Source organism: Panulirus ornatus, chromosome 21, assembly GCF_036320965.1.
Source record: "Panulirus ornatus isolate Po-2019 chromosome 21, ASM3632096v1, whole genome shotgun sequence".
Lineage (NCBI taxonomy): Eukaryota > Metazoa > Arthropoda > Malacostraca > Decapoda > Palinuridae > Panulirus > Panulirus ornatus.
Genome location: NC_092244.1, coordinates 17781669 through 17802442, shown reverse-complemented (window position 1 = coordinate 17802442; position 20774 = coordinate 17781669). Strand labels below are relative to the sequence as shown.

Genomic DNA, 20774 nt, shown 5'->3' with positions numbered 1-20774 from the left:
TTGTTCTCCTGTCTTACTCACATTATGTACATCCTTCCAAAACATCTTTTTATTCTCCCTAAAGTTGAATGATACTCTCTCGCCCCAACTTGCATTTGCCCTCTTTTTCAACCATTGTACCATCCTTTTGACCTGCTACCGCTTTCTTGTACATCTCCCAGTTATTTGCACTCCTTCCTTGTAAGTATTGTCCAAATGCCTCTCTTTTGTCTTTAGCTAACAACATTACTTCTTCCTCCCACCACTTGCTACCCTTTCTAACCTGCCCACCTCCCATCTTTCTCATGCCACATCCATCTTTTGCACATGCCATTACTGTTTCCCTAAATACATCCCATTCCTCTCTCACTCCTCTCATGTCAATTGCTTTCACCTTTCACCATTCTTTACTCTCTCCTGGTGCTTCCTCACATAAGTTTCCTTCCCAAGCTCACTTACTCTCAATCACCACTCTCTTCACCCCAAAATTCTCTCTTCTTTTCTGAAAACCTCTACAGATCTTCTCCTTCGCCTCCACAAGATAATGATCAGACATCCCTCCAGCTGCCCCTCTCAGCACATCAACATCCGAAAGTCTCTCTTTCACTCACCCATCAATTAACACATAATCCAGTAATGCTCTTTGGCCATCTTTCCTACTTACATATGTATACTTATGTATACCTCTCTTTTTAAACCAGGTATTCCCAATCACCAGTCCTTTTTCAGCACACAAATCTACAAGCTCTTCTCCATTTTCATTTACAACACTGAACACCCCATGTACACCAATTATACCCTCAAGTGCCACATTACTCACCTTTACATTCAAATCACCCATCACTATAATCTGGTCTCGTGCATCAAAGCTGTTGATACACTCACTTAGCTGCTACCAAAACACTTGCCTCTCGTGATCTTTCTTCTCATGACCAGGTGCATAGACATCAATGATCACCCATCTCTTTCAATCCACTTTCAGTTTTACCCAGATCAATCTAGGGTTTACTTTCTTACACTCGTATCTCATACTCCCACTGCTTCAGGAGTATGCTACTCCTTCCTTTGCTATTATCCTCTCACCAACCCCTGACTTTACTCCCAAGACATTCCCAAACCACTCTTCCCCTTTATCTTTGAGCTTCTTTTCACTCAGAGCCAAACCATCCAGGTTCCTTTCCTCAAACATACTACCTATCTCTCCTTTTTTCTCATCTTGGTTACATCCACACACATTTAGACACCCCAATCTGAGCCTTTGAGGAGGATGAGCACTCCCTGCATGACTCCTTTTTCTGTATCCCCTTTTAGAAAGGTAAATACAAGGAGGAAAGCGTTTCTAGCCCCCCGCTCCTGTCCCCTTTAGTCGCCTTCTACAACACGTGGGGAATATGTGGGAAATATTTATTCTCCCCTATCCCGAGGGATAATCTAATCAATGTAAGAATATTTTAATCATTATTGTTAAGTTAATGTATACTGTATAGCTCAAGGAGGGGGTGGATTGCTCCCCGCCCCCCCTTGAATATGCCCATTTTCAGATGCTACACTGTGTGTATCATACCGTTACAAATATATTTCCCTTTTGTCTTGCTGTCTTTGCATTTCAGCATTTAAGTTCTCTTCCAGTGTTTAAGGGGATCATATGCAAGACATTATCAAGACAATATGCCTGAAACCTGTACAGAATTTTTTCTTTCATACCTTGATTTATTTTTGCTTCAGGGTAGTGCCTTGTTCTTAGTCTTGCTTGATTAGATATCATGAGAGGTGAAGATACTTGTTCCTAGTGTTTCCATAACTATCCAAAACTTGATATGCTCATTTTTTACTGTAAATTTTTTGCCAGACACTGAGGCAGTAGAACTGATCTTGAAACATATTGGGCAGTATAGATCACAAAATAATGGAGCAAGCCAATGTTTCATATGATAGTTGTATGGAAATTGGAAACTTGGCATTTGATCATTGTGGAATCTGTTGTTTTCTGTGCTCTGCTACGTATTGAAAGTGTGTTCCTTATCACTTTTAGTTTATTGTTTTTTTCTTTTTTTCCTCATTTTTTCCCCTTTTCAGTATTTCATTCAAAGCCCGACCTTAATGAGGACTTCTATCTGTGACTGAAGCATTTTGTTTCCTTGCAGGCTGTAAAATTTTGGAAAGGGTAACAGCTTAAGCACCTGCTTCCATCTGATTGTCTGTCCTGTGAGATATCACAGTAGTCTTGGGAATCACATTCTATACACTGATCATAGTTTGATTCAAATCACATGGCATATACTTCAGACATGCAGAAAATATCATGCAGTATCGCTGCTAGCCAAAAACTGTTTGAAGTACTGGAGATAACAGACTATTACTTACAGATTTCATAGAATTGATATTTATATTTGTCATGACTGAAGATGAATGGTACTTTCCATATAAGTCACCATATCAAAACCTCATGATTGTATAGAAGTTATATTTATTTTAGGATCGGCTCACAGAACATGAAAAACTTCACACAGGAGAGGCTCCTTATACATGTGAGGAATGTGGCAAAAACTTTTCAAGGAGGGATAACCTAAATGTACATAGACGCACTCATACAGGTTAGTATCGTAGTTCCACCAATTTTCAGTCTTCATATGTGTTTCACCTTATTGGAGTTTACACATTGTATATATATTTTCATTGGTACTTTATTAGTACTGAAGGTTATTTTATGATGACTTTATCCATTGTGTCATTTTCCATTATTTATTGTTTTTGTAACTGATTATTTAAGATCCTTGTCTTCTCTTTTATTGTACAGGTGAGCGACCATTTTCTTGTGATGTGTGCGGTAAGACTTTTTCTCGCAAAGAATATATCAGTGAACACATGGCTGTTCATTCTGATCATAAACGTTTTCCCTGTAGATGGTGCAGCAAAGAATTCAAACACAAACAGAGTTTGCGACACCATGTAAAAAGTGCCCATGATTCTGTTAAAGTCAGCGAACAAGTTTCCCAGAGTACTCCACTCGTTATGCAAATTAATTACACTGATGAGAGTGTATAAGGTACGAAAAATATTTTAAAGACCTCTTGCCATTTCTCAGGTTTTGTTATCAGATTTGCAAGAATTATTATCATAAATGAAGAGTAGTTTTTCGTAAGTTTGAAGCTAATTGGCTGTGTTCTCCTTCAGTGGGAATCACTATTCTCATAACACATACTTAGAATGTTTTCTGAATGCCTGCTCAAAATCAAAACACACAATATTCTTACAACAATTTTGTCATGAATGGCTATTTATATATGTGACCTGAATTTTTTTTAAAGAATTTATAAATGTTACCTGAAGATGTTTTAAAATCAAAACTTAGCTAATTCATGAATTTAATTTGTAGTTCTTGGAATAGAAAGTTATTTGATAATTTGATTTCTATGCAGATGAAGATAATGCCATGGATGTAAGCATTTTTATTGTAAGTCTCTCATAAAGAACAGTTTAGGTGAGTGAAACAGTTGCCAGCATGATTCTATCACGTGGTGTGTTACATTCATGCTAATTTGTATCAGCATCAGGTCCATGACTATTAGAAAGAAACCATTAGATTTCACAGATTGTATAATTTTATTGTATTGGTGGAATGTGTTTTTTCTTAACCAGTTACAGGGATTTTGAAATCTTCTACTGTTAAAGTTACAGGGATTTTGAAATCTTCTACTGTTAATAAAAACTATCAAGTCCTAACTGTCAGTTTTTTGGTACTGTAATTGCTGTTTCTTCCATTCAGAGCACAATTATATCATATGATTATTATAGTGAACAGTGTAATGATACCAGATACTGTTTGGTTTCGTGGCAGTTGGGATTTTGGTGATGGTTACAGATCTTAAGGGATATTCCACACGGAGGACCCTGCTTTGAATGCAGGAAATGGCATTTGTAATGTAAATAGATACCGACTGTTTGAATTTGTTTGAACTGTTGTTGTGACATTATGAGGAAATTAAGATATATTTTGTTGTGTATTATCACAAAGAGAATCTCTGCTAAATTGGGAAATGAACTACCCTTACAATTGATATTTGCAGTACAAGCATCCCTTGCTTCATGTGGGATCACTATATGCTATTTTGCTATTCTGCGAGGAACCTACTTCTCCCAGTCCCTCTTGTTATACGGTCAAAATTTGCTGCTGTATGGGTGTGTGCAGTAGAAAGTGTGTCAAAACTAAAGTGAAGGTTGGTGGGTGGAGTAATCATGGGTCCTAGGTGGTGAGTGCCAAGTTCTCGTTAGTGGGTCAGTATTGCAGCTGCCACTGTTGTACGTGGATCTGTGCTAATTGTGCGACTTGGATATACTTGCTATTGTGATTATACTGCAACCCATTGCATTGTGTTCATTGATATGGCATCCAAACATCCAGCTTGTGCCTCACTGTCTGCTTATTTTAGTGAGTGTTGATTTATTTTTATCAGAAATAATGTCTCAGTGACATTTCTGTTATTTTTGTGTTAATACTTAATGTGCTAGTATGATGAAAATCTTGTTAAAGTGCATCTTGGACATTGAACCTCACTGATCCACATAATCCATTTTTCTGTGTATGTTTATTGGTTGATATTCAATTTCTCTTTGTGCAAAGTTTTCGCTAAATATATCCCCCGTGTAAAGTAAGGGAAGGCTGTGCTTCTTTTCTGAGAGACGTGGTTTGCCAGTTTGATATGCATAATTTCCAGTTGATAAAGGGTTGTCATCTTGGGTAACTATAGTGGACAAGGATTTTTGTAAATTGTAAACTTTTACTGAATGATGGAAATAACATATTCTCATGAACTTATAAGTGCACACATTTCCTTTGATTCATGAATCTCTTCAGCTTAGTTGGGAAGTCAATAATCTTCCTCAGTCTTTATCATTTACACCTTCTTCTTTCATATTGAGATGGCACAAGTAGTCTCCCCTCATTTTGGTTGCCTATCATTTCCACACTGTTGTGGTGCACCACCAGCGTAAGTGAAAATAGTGTAAATTGCCTTAGCAGGTATAGGTAAGGGGAAAAGTAGAAGCAGTGACAGTTATGTCAAAAAACAGTTGGCAAGGTGTTCTTGATCTTTGTAAATATCACTATGGAGGAAGGAAAGGGCTTGTCATTACTTTCAAGTATGGATCATTTTGGATGATCATAATACTAATGATAACAATAACGATGATGATAATAGTAATGGCAATAATGATAATTATAATAATATTGATATTATTATTATGATAATCTATAAGATAATGGATACTAACCAATGGTGGCGTGTAAAAAAAAATCATATTTCTACAATATCAGAGGGATTGTGGGAAAATTTTGTTTGAAAATCTTAAAATGCTGATGATACAGCGCTGGTGGCTGATTCATGTGAGAAACTGCAGAAGCTGGTGACCGAGTTTGGTAAAGTGTGTGGAAGAAGAAAGTTAAGAGTAAATGTGAATAAGAGCAAGGTTATTAGGTACAGTAGGGTTGAGGGTCAAGTCAATTGGGAGGTGAGTTTGAATGGAGAAAAACTGGAGGAAGTGAAGTGTTTTAGATATCTGGGAGTGGATCTGGCAGCAGATGGAACCATGGAAGCGGAAGTGGATCATAGGGTGGGGGAGGGGGCGAAAATTCTGGGAGCCTTGAAGAATGTGTGGAAGTCGAGAACATTATCTCGGAAAGCAAAAATGGGTATGTTTGAAAGAATAGTGGTTCCAACAATGTTGTATGGTTGCGAGGCGTGGGCTATGGATAGAGTTGTGCGCAGGAGGATGGATGTGCTGGAAATGAGATGTTTGAGGACAATGTGTGGTGTGAGGTGGTTTGATCGAGTGAGTAACGTAAGGGTAAGAGAGAAGTGTGGAAATAAAAAGAGCGTGGTTGAGAGAGCAGAAGAGGGTGTTTTGAAGTGGTTTGGGCACATGGAGAGAATGAGTGAGGAAAGATTGACCAAGAGGATATATGTGTCGGAGGTGGAGGGAACGAGGAGAAGAGGGAGCCCAAATTTGAGGTGGAAAGATGGAGTGAAAAAGATTTTGTGTGATCGTGGCCTGAACATGCAGGAGGGTGAAAGGAGGGCAAGGAATAGAGTGAATTGGAGCGATGTGGTATACCGGGGTTGACGTGCTGTCAGTGGATTGAATCAAGGCATGTGAAGCGTCTGGGGTAAACCATGGAAAGCTGTGTAGGTATGTATATTTGCGTGTGTGGACGTATGTATATACATGTGTATGGGGGTGGGTTGGGCCATTTCTTTCGTCTGTTTCCTTGCGCTACCTCGCAAACGTGGGAGACAGCGACAAAGTATAATAAAAAAGTATAATAATGTATTTTTATGTGATTGATTTTAGGTCTTCTTTATGTTTGAGTAAGAAGTGAAATATTCAGCAGAGTTAGCAAAGAGTAAATGGGAATTCTGAGTTCTTAAATTTTTTGTTACTCATAGCTGACCCATTCTCAGTTATTTCTTATTGGTTTCCTTCATATAAGAGAGTGAAGCAAAGAGTGGGCAAATTAATCAAGAGTTAATGCTTCAGGCTCTGTGGTGGCAACGAAGCCTCCGGCAGGTTTAACCCTCGTTTGCTTGTAAAATAACAATGATGATAATAGTGATGATAATAGCACTAATTTTAATGATGATATGCAGTTTATTGGATAAAACATAAAGCCAATGACTGAAAATATGTAAAGAAGATACATACAATAAAGACTTTGGTCTTAACAAGGGGAGAGGGTGTCAGACTATTTACGCATACAGTGTCCACAAAAAATCCTCATCTGCCTCCCCATACTTTTTTAAAGGCAATGTCACACTTACATTTTAGTACTTTGTCATCTCCTCTTGGGTCTTGATTATCATCTGCAGACATTTGGCAGTGGAATTGGCAAGGTTCCTGAAATATTCTAGTTCCATGTTTTGGGTCTGTAGGGTCTTGATCTTACGAATGAGGTTATGCCTTGATGAGAAGTTACAGGAAGAGCTGCATGATCATACTCTCTAAGCACCTTGTGCAACTAGAAATCTTATGTGTACCCACATTTTCTTTCTTTCAGGCAAGAATTTGGGCTCTTTCCTCCTTAGATAAGTAAAAGCCAACCATCTTAAAGCATCAATGGAAGAAATAGTACCCAGAAGCAGAAGTCCTAGAATGAAGTGTCAGCCAGGAAGAGTAAAGAAAGAACACCCTTTTCTCAAGATAGCCTTAGGTGCAAAGGGATAGGTTGCTTGTCCTCACACCATTAGAAGCAGTAGTCTCAGTGATCAGTTGTATGTTGATTTCACCCAGAGAGCATCATGTGTTTGTGCCCACAATAAAGTTTAGCTTTGTATCACTTTCATAAATATATAGGGGAGAAGACAATGCTTGTTGCGAACACTGTATGTTAGATGGTATTCAAAATATTCATAATTCTTGGAGCAGGGCTGTACTTGTAACCACCTGTTTGGGTTTTGATGGGCTTTATGCTGTTTTGTCACCAAACTGTTATTTAGGGATGAGGAATCTCAGGTGGCAGTTGATAGTGGCTTGATTGATGCAGGAGCTTCTACCCAAACAGTTGGATATGGTCCAGGTAATGGTTGGTGAGAACTAGGAGGATCAGTTTGTCAAACACCTCTTGATAGGTTGTGTAAAAGGGGCTGAGGATGATTGTGTGTTCCCTTTGCTGTACCTTTTCCATTAGCCCTGCACTGTAATGGACATTTAGAGGACCAAATGGGGAAGCCTTGGTGAGTTTGATAGTGTGTAAAGTTCTTGAGTTCAGTGCAGGTAATCCAAGTCTCTGGAGTCTACAGAAAATATAAGAGAAGATTGATGAGGCTGCTGGTTTGCTTCTTTTTGCATAGTTTATGATCTAGAGTCATACCAAGAAGCTTGGTGAACTAACAAGCTGGAGTGGATGGGATCTTACCAGACATTGGAGATGGAACATGATCAAAAGCAGGATTGACTTGCATAATTATGGTCTTGGTTGAGTTGATGATAGTGGAGAGCCGTGTAGTCAAGAGAGCTGTTGTCAGTGCTGAAACCAGTGATAGATTTGTAAGTGTACTGCCACGGAGCAGGATGAGGAACTTGAAGGTGATGGCCTCTTAGAAGCTGCAGTCTGACAGGGCATATAGAAAATCTTCAAGCTCAGAAGTGAGACTTCCTTACAAGTCATTGCTGGTGCTGATGCAAGACATGGCTTTCTTAGATTTGCCACTTCAGTGCAGGTCATGGTTTTTTTTGTTTTAAACTTTTCATATGTAAAAGTAACTATAAGTTGCTAAGGGCCATGTTACATTCACCCAAATACTGAGAATGAACTTGGTCATCATTTGCTAGCTGTAGTAACCACCTCATGTGTGCTGTTTCTAAAGTTTCTTATTTATATACATTTCGTGATGTAAAAGTTGTTGGAGACAGTAACATGCACTCACTTAGAGTGTAGGAAAGTGACAGGGCCTTGAAATTGTACTTTGGATATCTAAAGAGTTGCTATGTAGATATCTCCACGTACCCTTGATGCCACCACCTGGGACCATCCAAATAGCGGTTTCGTATTAGAATACTTTTTCAATGTTTCATAGTTGTTTAGGTATATTTTATATTGCTGTTAGAGTATATGTGTAATTTCAGCCTTTAAACATGCTGGTTTGTTTGTCAGAGGATGAAAATTTAAACAATTGTACCATCCTGCCGTTACCTTGCCATCACCTAAGCTGAGTTTTTGAATGTCTTAATGTTGTATAGGCACTAGTATATATTGTATTTATTGGGTTTCATAGGTGTTGTTTATTTTATATTTTCTAAATTTTTTTTTGACAAAATTTAAACTTCATATAATTTTTTTCATTTTCCACAACCACACTAGGGGATGGGTTTGATGAACTGGCCTCCACATGGAGTGGTTTAATAAGTGTGTTATGATTGATTTGGTCAAAAGCTTTGGTGAAGCCATTGAAGATGAGAGCAGGGATTCATAACTAACAGAGAGGTTGTTGGTTTGTTGACTTTTGTATTGGAGAAATGTGAAGTTTTCCAGTCAGAGGCATTTTTTAAATGTTGGAAAGGTTACTTATGATGGATCAGAAAAGCCTAAATAGCACAAAGGAGAACTTGCAAAGTTTTGCAGGTAAGTTTGTGGATACAGTAGAGCATTTATGTGAAGGCTGTATAGCTAGCTACTGGTGACATGGAATTCTTGTAGTCATTTAGAGGGTGTTGGAACTGAAAGGTAGGCATCAAGCTTGGGAATACTGATGGATGGTGTTGAAGTGTTCTTTTGTAAGAGGAGCTGATTCTTAGATTTGAGAAGCGATTAACACCTGGAAAGGAGGAAGGCTCTTTGTTCAGACCATTAAACTCTCAGTTTACCGTGCCACTGGCTGGTGTCTGCTAAGGGTGGTAGGATTTCTTTGCATCATGTTTTTTGTAACTTGATTTGTTATGGAAAGCCTTGTAGAGGTTAGTGTTGCTTGAATTTTAATTATCTAGAATATTTTCTGTGTATTGTGTCTGTATAGATTCTGCTGCAAGTTATGTTTTGCAAAAAAGATTGCTGTATTAATCAGCACTGTAGTAAAATGCAAGGAACTTATGAAACTATGTCTGTGATAATGATCCAATAATTTATCCCTTTGCAGATGTCTTAAATGGTGAGTGATCAGCAAGTGTTTACAGATAACTGAAAAAAGACCTGCATATATGTATGCTATTTAGTTTTTATTGTATTTTACAGAAATTCTCTTTGGCGACACCATTTGGATGCTGAAGTTACTTTGGCTGATTAATGATTTAGAGTCAGATTTGGTTTGTCTTAATCACAGATCTTCATTTCATACTGGATGTGACTAGTTTCAGAATCCGTCATGTTCATCTTAGAAGTCCAGTAAACAGATTCCTTCTTGATTAAGATGTTATATTCATGTATGTCATTAAAATCTTTTGTAAGGAATGTGGACAGGGTAACCTTAACAATTTTTTGTAATGAAAATGAACTTGGTGTTTACAAATCATTTTCACATATCTTTATTCTGCTTTGTAATTAATAGAAATGACTGCTCATTAAGCATGTGTTATGTGCGTCTTTTTAGTAGCATTGGAATTTTGCTGAATTGATATTTCATATATCTCTGTTTTTGCCAGGAACCGTTTCATGAAGTCACGATTGTCTCATATATCTCTGAGGAGGATTTTATTGTGATAGGCAGATTTGGTTCTGGTATGGTATATTTGACTTGCCAGTCACTTATCTTGAAGATTTCACTTACCCATGAATTACTATTAGTATATTGATAAGTCTTCTCCTATATCACAGTCTGCAGCAGCAGATCAGTTATCAGTAATCAAAATTGCACAAACATAGTAAACAGAATAAAAGTTTTGCTCTTGCCCTCCTCACACTAACTTTAGACAGTCCCAAATTGATTTTTAATCTTCCCTTTGAGCTTACTTTCACTCAGAGCCAAAACATCCAGATTCCCTTCTTCAAATATACTACTTGTCAGCCTGTATATTATATGTACTTGTATATGATTACCCAATGACCCTCTGTAAAAAAGGGTCCTGGTATTACCTAAGACCTATTTCACTGGAGTTCCTACAGCCCAATGCAGCACCACACTCAGTGGTAGGTACAAGATGGTCTCCTTTGAAGTAAGAAGTCCTTTTGATGAGACAGCACCATGTTTTGTCAACTGATAAATCAGCCTTGCCAAAGATGAGTTTTCACTTCTGGTGTAACCTCATGCTGGCAAAGTCTAGGAACACTTTTATATATATACTTACTACATGCCCCAGGAGTCCTCTCCATCTTTATGAGGCTCCTGCTGTGCTCAGGAAGCTGGCCATGTCCGCTGGTCAGGCCCATAGGTCATTAAGTGTTGTGATGTTGTGTTTGCATCAATGTTTGGAGAGTACAGGGTGATGGAGTAGTCATTATTTGGTGTTTTCATTGGTATAGTTGCATTATAGGCATAAAGTGTATTAGGTTAGGTTGAAATATTGGAGTTTTTGTTGTAGGGGTGGATGATGTATAGAATATAGAGGTGAAATTGTGACTCGTATTTTTCAGGGAAAACTTCCTTCCGATAGGTGTTTGTTGGAATGGAGTTTTAGACTGAGTTAGAAGGATGGTTGTTTAGCATGTGATGGGTTATTTCAGTGTGTGTGTGTGTGTGTGTGTGGGTGTCTTGTAAGTGTTATATATGTTGGCATAGGGGTAGAGGCTGCTGAAGCATGAGACAGGTGGAAGCTTATTATTTCTACTTGGAGATAGTGATTAGTTATGGAGTGGTTTGGGTGGGATAGTTTTGTGCTGGTGCATAGAATTGAGTGCTGAGCATGTTGGTGTAGGTTCGTATTGAGAGGATCTTTGTTTTATTGTGTAGATGTTGAACTTGTGGTTGCTAGGCAACCATTGATTGATTAAGTGCGCTGTATTGTGTGAAATGCATCTTTCTTATATTAATGCACTGTATTGTGTGAAATGCATCTTTCTTATATTAGCTTTTCATTGGACAGACCAGGCAAGAGAGGTGTAGTTTAAAGGGGAGTGGATGTTTGTTTGTAAAGAATGTTAAGGGATTCTTTTTCTTGTCTAAATCTGATGCCACTTTGTGTTCTGAGAGCATTTAGTCTTATTTCAGTTTTGCGTTGATGTTACTGGTATGGGGGAATGAATGATGTCGTACATGCATCTGGTCATGAGAAGAAATGTTAATGTGCTGAAAGGGGCAACTGGAGGGATGTCTGAGCATTATCTTGTGAAGAGAGAATGTTGGGGTGAAGAGAGTCGTGAGAGTAAGTGAGCTTGGACATGATGCCTAGAATGGTAGTTGTTTTGTTTAGCAGGAGTGTATTTCATTCAAGGTGACTGGAGGATGCAGTCTGGATCTGTATTTATCTGGGGTTAAAAGAGTGATTGAATACTTCTTTCCAGATAAAAGCATTCTGTTTTGTGTGAGCCATTGTTCCCATTATTTAATGTTTTTTTTTATTATTATTTTGCTTTGTCGCTGTCTCCCGTGTTTGCAAGGTAGCGCATGGAAACAGACGAGAGAAATGGCCCAACCCACCCCCATACACAATTTATATACATACACGTCCACACATGCAAATATACATACTTATACATCTCAATGTACACATATATATACACACACAGACACATACATATATACCCATGCACACAATTCACACTGTCTGCCTTTATTCATTCCCATCGCCACCTCGCCACACATGGAATACCATCCCCCTCCCCCCTCATGTGTGCGAGGTAGCACTAGGAGAAGACAACAAAGGCCCCATTCGTTCACACTCAGTCTCTAGCTGTCATGCAATAATGCCCGAGACCACAGCTCCCTTTCCACATCCAGGCCTCACACAACTTTCCATGGTTTACCCCAGACGCTTCACATGCCCTGATTCAATCCACTGACAGCACGTCAACCCCGGTACACCACATCGATCCAATTCACTCTATTCCTTGCCCTCCTTTCACCCTCCTGCATGTTCAGGCCCCGATCACACAAAATCTTTTTCACTCCATCTTTCCACCTCCAATTTGGTCTCCCACTTCTCGTTCCCTCCACCTCCGGCACATATATCCTCTTGGTCAATCTTTCCTCACTCATTCTCTCCATGTGCCCTAACCATTTCAAAACACCCTCTTCTGCTCTCTCAACCACGCTCTTTTTATTTCCACACATCTCTCTTACCCTTACATTACTTACTCGATCAAACTACCTCACTCCACACATTGTCCTCAAACATCTCATTTCCAGCACATCCATCCTCCTGCACACAACTCTATCCATAGCCCACGCCTCGCAACCATACAACATTGTTGGAACCACTATTCCTTCAAACATACCCATTTTTGCTTTCCGAGATAATGTTCTCGACTTCCACACATTCTTCAAGGCTCCCAGGATTTTCGCCCCCTCCCCCACCCTATGATTCACTTCCGCTTCCATGGTTCCATCCACTGCCAGATCCACTCCCAGATGTCTAAAACACTTTACTTCCTCCACTTTTTTTTTTTCTTTTTTTTTTGCTGCTGTCTCCCACGTTTGCGAGGTAGCGCAAGGAAACAGACGAAAGAAATGGCCCAACCCACCCCCATACACATGTATATACATACATGTCCACACACGCAAATATACATACCTACACAGCTTTCCATGGTTTACCCCAGATGCTTCACATGCCCTGATCCAATCCACTGACACCACATCAACCCCGGTATACCACATCGATCCAATTCACCCTATTCCTTGCCCTCCTTTCACCCTCCTGCATGTTCAGGCCCCGATCACACAAAATCTTTTTCACTCCATCTTTCCACCTCCAATTTCGTCTCCCACTTCTCCTCGTTCCCTCCACCTCCGACACATATATCCTCTTGGTCAATATTTCCTCACTCATTCTCTCCATGTGCCCAAACCATTTCAAAACACCCTCTTCTGCTCTCTCAACCATGCTCTTTCTATTTCCACACATGTCTCTTACCCTTACGTTACTTACTCGATCAAACCACCTCACACCACACATTGTCCCCAAACATCTCATTTCCAGCACAGCCACCCTCCTCTGCACAACTAAATCCATAGCTCACGCCTCGCAACCATACAACATTGTTGGAACCACAATTCCTTCAAACATACCAATTTTTGCTTTCGGAGACAATGTTCTCGACTTCCACAACTTCTTCAATGCTCTCAGAATTTTTGCCCCCTCCCACACCCTATGATTCACTTCCGCTTCCATGGTTCCATCCGCTGCCAGATCCACTCCCAGATATCTAAAACATTTCACTTCCTCCAGTTTTTCTCCATTCAAACTTACCTCCCAATTGACTTGACTCTCAACCCTACTGTACCTAATAACCTTAATCTTATTCACATTTACTCTCAACTTTCTTCTTTCACACACTTTATCAGTCACCAGCTTCTGCAGGTTCTCACATGAATCTGCCACCAGTGCTGTATCATCAGCGAACAACAATTGACTCACTTCCCAAGCTCTCTCATCCACAACAGACTGCATACTTGCCCCCCTTTCCAAAACTCTTGCATTCACCTCCCTAACGACCCCATCCATAAACAAATTAAACAACCATGGAGACATCATGCACCCCTGCCACAAACCTACATTCACTGAGAACCAATCACTTTCCTCTCCTCCTACATGTACACACGCCTTACATTCTCGATAAACACTTTTCACTGCTTCTAACAACCTGCCTCCCACACCATATATTCTTAATACCTTCCACAATGCATCTCTATCAACTCTATCATATGCCTTCTCCAGATCCATAAATGCTACATACAAATCCATTTGCTTTTCTAAGTATTTCTCACATACATTTTTCAAAGCAAACACCTGATCCACACATCCTCTACCACTTCTGAAACCACACTGCTTTTCCCCAATCTGATGCTCTGTACATGCCTTCACCCTCTCAATCAATACCCTCCCATACAATTTCCCAGGAATACTCAACAAACTTATACCTCTGTAATTTGAGCACTCACTCTTATCCCCTTTGCCTTTGTACAATTGACGTGCTGTCAGTGGATTGAATCAGGGCATGTGAAGCGTCTGGGGTAAACCATAGAAAGTTGTGTGGGGCCTGGATGTGGAAAGGCAGCTGTGGTTTCGGGCATTATTGCATGACAGCTGGAGACTGAGTGTGAACGAATGGGGCCTTTGTTGTCTTTTCCTAGTGCTACCTCGCACACATGAGGGGGGAGGGGGATGGTATTCCATGTGTGGCGAGGTGGCGATGGGAATGAATAGGGGCAGACAGTGTGAATTGTGTGCATGGGTATATATGTATGTGTCTGTGTGTGTATATATATGTGTACATTGGGATGTATAGGTATGTATATTTGCGTGTGTTTGTGTGTACATTGTGTATGGGGGTGGGTTGGGCCATTTTCTTTCGTCTGATTCCTTGCGCTACCTCGCAAACGCGGGAGACAGTGACAAAGCAAAAAAAAAAAAAATATATATATATATATATATATATATATATATATATATATATATATATATATATATATATATATATATATGTGTGTGTGTGTGCGTGAAAGAAGAAAGTTAAGAGTAAATGTGAATAAGAGCAAGGTTATTAGGCACAGTAGGGTTGAGGGTCAAGTCAATTGGGAGGTGAGTTTGAATGGAGAAAAACTGGAGGAAGTGAAGTGTTTTAGATATCTGGGAGTGGATCTGGCAGCGGATGGAACCATGGAAGCGGAAGTGGATCATAGGGTGGGGGAGAGGGTGAAAATTCTGGGAGCCTTGAAGAATGTGTGGAAGTCGAGAACATTATCTCAGAAAGCAAAAATGGGTATGTTTGAAGGAATAGTGGTTCCAACAATGTTGTATGGTTGCAAGACGTGGGCTATGGATAGAGTTGTGCGCAGGAGGATGGATGTGCTGGAAATGAGATGTTTGAGGACAATATGTGGTGTTAGGTGGTTTGATCGAGTAAGTAACGTAAGGGTAAGAGAGATGTGTGGAAATAAAAAGAGCGTGGTTGAGAGAGCAGAAGAGGGTGTTTTGAAATGGTTCGGGCACATGGAGAGAATGAGTGAGGAAAGATTGACCAAGAGAATATATGTGTCGGAGGTGGAGGGAACGAGAAGAGGGAGACCAAATTGGAGGTGGAAAGATGGAGTGAAAAAGATTTTGTGTGATCGGGGCCTGAACATGCAGGAGGGTGAAAGGAGGGCAAGGAATAGAGTGAATTGGAGCGATGTGGTATACCGGGGTTGACGTGCTGTCAGTGGATTGAATCAAGGCATTTGAGGCGTCTGGGGTAAATCATGGAAAGCTGTGTAGGTATGTATATTTGCGTGTGTGGAGGTATGTATATACATGTGTATGGGGGTGGGTTGGGCCATTTCTTTCGTCTGTTTCCTTGCGTGTATATATGTATATATATATATATATATATATATATATATATATATATATATAATTTTTTTTTTTTTTTTTTTTTTAAACTATTCGCCATTTCCCGCGTTAGCGAGGTGGCGTTAAGAACAGAGGAATGGGCCTTTGAGGGAATATCCTTACCTGGCCCCCTTCTCTGTTCCTTTTGGAAAATTAAAAAAAAAATAATGAGAGGGGAGGATTTCCAGCCCCCTGCTCCCTCCCCTTTTAGTCGCCTTCTACGACACGCAGGGAGTACGTGGGAAGTATTCTTTCTCCCCTATCCCCAGGGATAGGGGATATATATATATATATATATATATATATATATATATATATATATATATATATATATATATATATATATATTATTATTATTATTATTATTATTATTTTGCTTTGTCGCTGTCTCCCACGTTTGCGAGGTAGCGCAAGGAAACAGACGAAAGAAAATGGCCCAACCCACCCCCATACACAATGTACACACAAACACACGCCCACACACGCAAATATACATACCTATACATCCCAATGTACACATATATATACACACACAGACACATACATATATACCCATGCACACAATTCACACTGTCTGCCCCTATTCATTCCCATCGCCACCTCGCCACACATGGAATACCATCCCCCTCTCCCCTCATGTGTGCGAGGTCATACGTCCACACACGCAAACATACATACCTATACAGCTTTCCAGGTTTACCCCGGACGCTTCACATGCCCTGATTCAATCCACTGACAGCACGTCAACCCCGGTATACCACATCGATCCAATTTACTCTATTCCTTGCCCTCCTTTCACCCTCCTGCATGTTCAGGCCCCGATCACACAAAATCTTTTTCACTCCATCTTTCCACCTCCTATTTGGTCTCCCACTTCTCCTCGTTCCCTCCACCTCCGACACATATATCCTCTTGGTCAATCTTTCCTCACTCATTCTCTCCATGTGCCCAAACCACTTCAAAACACCCTCTTCTGCTCTCTCAACCACGCTCTTTTTATTTCCACACATCTCTCTTACCCTTACGTTACTTACTCGATCAAACCACCTCACACCACACATTGTCCTCAAACATCTCATTTCCAGCACATCCATCCTCCTGCGCACAACTCTATCCATAGCCCACGCCTCGCAACCATACAACATTGTTGGAACCACTATTCCTTTAACATACCCATTTTTGCTTTCCGAGATAATGTTTTCGACTTCCACACATTCTTCAAGGCTCCCAGAATTTTTGCCCCCTCCCCTACCCTATGATCCACTTCCGCTTCCATGGTTCCATCTGCTGCCAGATCCACTCCCAGATATCTAAAACACTTTACTTCCTCCAGTTTTTCTCCATTCAAACTTACCTCCCAGTTGACTTGACCCTCAACCCTACTGTACCTAATAACCTTGCTCTTATTCACATTTACTCTTAACTTTCTTCTTTCACACACTTTACCAAACTCAGTCACCAGCTTCTGCAGTTTCTTACATGAATCAGCCACCCGCGCTGTATCATCAGTGAACAACAACCAACTCACTTCCCAAGCTCTCTCATCCCCATGAGACTTCATACTTGCCCCTCTTTCCAAAACTCTTGCATTTACCTCCCTAACAACCCCATCCATAAACAAATTAAACAACCATGGAGACATCACACACCCCTGCCGCAAACCTACATTCACTGAGAACCAATCACTTTCTTCTCTTCCTACAACTACACATGCCTTACATCCTCGATAAAAACTTGTTTTTGCTTCTAACAACCTGCCCCCCTCACCATATATTCTTAATACCTTCCACAGAGCATCTCTATCAACTCTATCATATGTCTTCTCCAGATCCATAAATGCTACATACAAATCCATTTGCTTTTCTAAGTATTTCTCACATACATTCTTCAAAGCAAACACCTGATCCACATATCCTCTACCACTTCTGAAACCACACTGCTCTTCCCCAATCTGATGCTCTGTACATGCCTTCATCCTCTCAATCAATACCTTCCCATATGATTTCTCAGGAATACTCAATAAACTTGTACCTCTGTAATTTGAGCACTCACTCTTATCCCCTTTGCCTTTTTACAATGGCACTATGCAAGCATTCCACCAATCCTCAGGCACCTCACCATGAGTAATACATACATTAAATAACCTTACCAACCATTCAACAATACAGTCACCCCCTTTTTTAATAAGTTCCACTGCAATACCATCCAAACGCACCGCCTTGCCGGCTTTCATCTTCTGCAAAGCTTTTACTACCTCTTCTCACCAAATCATTCTCCCTGACCCTCCCGAACACCACCCTGACCAAAACACCCTATATCTGCCACTCTGTCATCAAACACATTCAACAAACCTTCAAAATACTCATTCCATCTCCTTTTCGCATCACCACTACTTTTTATCACCTCCCCATTATCCCCCTTCACTGAAGTTCCCATTTGTTCCCTTGTCTTACGCACTTTATTTACCTCCTTCCAAAACATCTTTTTGTTCTCCCTCCCTGAAATTTTATGATACTCTCTCACCCCAACTTTCATTTGCCCTGTTTTTCACTTCTTGCACCTTTCTCTTGACCTCCTGCCTCTTTCTTTTAGACATCTCCCAGCCATTTGCATTATTTCCCTGCAAAAATCGTCCAAATGTCTCTCTCTTCTCTTTCACTAATAGTCTTACCTCTTCATCCCACCACTCACTACCCTTTCTAATCTGCCCACCTCCCACGCTTCTCATGGTACAAGTACCTTTTGCGCAAGCCATCACTGCTTCCCTGAATACATCCCATTCCTCCCCCACTCCCCTTACGTCCTTTGTTCTCACCTTTTCCATATGTATATATATATATATATATATATATATATATATATATATATATATATATATATATATATTTTTTTTTTTTTTTTTTTTCTTTGTCGCTGTCTCCCACGTTTGCGAGGGACGGGAGCGGGGGGCCAGAAATCCTCCCCTCCTTGTATTTTTTTTTTTAACTTTCTAAAATGGGAAACAGAAGATTCTTTCTTTTTTTCGTACTATTCGCCCTTTCCCGCATTAGCGAGGTTGCGTTAAGAACAGAGGACTGGGCCTTTGAGGGAATATCTTCACCTGGCCCCCTTCTCTGTTCCTTCTTTTGGAAAATTAAAAAAAAGAAAAAAACGAGAGGGGAGGATTTCCAGCCACCCGCTCCCTTCCCTTTTATTCGTCTTCTAAGACACACAGGGAATATGTGGGAAGTGCTCTTTCTCCCCTATCCCCAGGGATAATATATATTTTTTTTTTTTTTTATACTTTGTCGCTGTCTCCCGCGTTTGCGAGGTAGCGCAAGGAAACAGACGAAAGAATGGCCCAACCCCCCCCATACACATGTATATACATACGTCCACACACGCATATATACATACCTACACAGCTTTCCATTGTTTACCCCAGACGCTTCACATGCCTTGATTCAATCCACTGACAGCACGTCAGCCCCGGTATACCACATCGCTCCAATTCACTCTGTTCCTTGCCCTCCTTTCACCCTCCTGCATGTTCAGGCCCCGATCACACAAAATCTTTTTCACTCCATCTTTCCACCTCCAATTTGGTCTCCCTCTTCTCCTTGTTCCCTCCACCTCCGACACATATATCCTCTTGGTCAATCTTTCCTCACTCATCCTCTCCATGTGCCCAAACCACTTCAAAACACCCTCTTCTGCTCTCTCAACCACGCTCTTTTTATTTCCACACATCTCTCTTACCCTTACGTTACTCACTCGATCAAACCACCTCACACCACACATTGTCCTCAAACATCTCATTTCCAGCACATCCATCCTCCTGCGCACAACTCTATCCATAGCCCACGCCTCGCAACCATACAACATTGTTGGAACCACTATTCCTTCAAACATACCCATTTTTGCTTTCCGAGATAATGTTCTCGACTTCCACACATTCTTCAAGGCCCCCAAAATTTTCGCCCCCTCCCCCACCCTATGATCCACTTCCACTTCCATGGTTCCATCCGCTGCCAGATCCACTCCCAGATATCTAAAACACTTCACTTCCTCCAGTTTTTCTCCATTCAAACTCACCTCCCAATTGACTTGACCCTCAACCCTACTGTACCTAATAACCTTGCTCTTATTCACATTTACTCTTAACTTTCTTCTTCCACACACTTTACCAAACTCAGTCACCAGCTTCTGCAGTTTCACACATGAATCAGCCACCAGCGCTGTGTCATCAGCGAACAACAACTGACTCACTTCCCAAGCTCTCTCATCCCCAACAGACTTCATACTTGCCCCTCTCTCCAAAACTCTTGCATTTACCTCCCTAACAACCCCATCCATAAACAAATTAAACAACCACGGAGACATCACACACCCCTGCCGCAAACCTACATTCACTGAGAACCAATCACTTTCCTCTCTTCCTACACGTACACATGCCTTACATCCTCGATAAAAACTTTTCACTGCTTCTAACAACTTTCTTCCCACACCATATATTCTTAATACCTTCCACAGAGCATCTCTATCAACTCTATCATATGCCTTCTCCAGATCCATAAATGCTACATACAAATCCATTTGCTTTTCTAAGTATTTCTCACATACATTCTTCAAAGCAAACACCTGATCCACACATCCTCTACCACTTCTGAAACCACACTGCTCTTCCGCAATCTGATGCTCTGTACATGCCTTCACCCTCTCAATCAATACCCTCCCATATAATTTACCAGGAATACTCAACAAACTTATACCTCTGTAATTTGAGCACTCACTCTTATCCCCTTTGCCTTTGTACAATGGCACTATGCACGCATTCCGCCAATCCTCAGGCACCTCACCATGAG

At 40.5% G+C, this 20774-nt stretch overlaps 1 protein-coding gene across 6 annotated transcripts in view; it reads left to right on the top strand.

The window, feature by feature from the left end:
- The window catches only part of LOC139756393 (uncharacterized), a 620019-nt gene that overhangs the window by 200531 nt on the left and 398714 nt on the right, over positions 1-20774 (top strand). For 4 of the 6 annotated variants that reach the window (XM_071675800.1, XM_071675798.1, XM_071675801.1 and 1 more), the window contains exons 8-9: positions 2456-2573; positions 2777-5029. In XM_071675800.1, the coding sequence (XP_071531901.1) occupies positions 2456-2573; positions 2777-3024 (366 nt within the window). In that variant the 3' untranslated portion in view covers positions 3025-5029. Of the gene's footprint in view, positions 1-2455; positions 2574-2776; positions 5030-20774 lie in introns of those variants that run through there. The other 2 variants (XM_071675803.1, XM_071675802.1) reach the window with 1 other exon arrangement.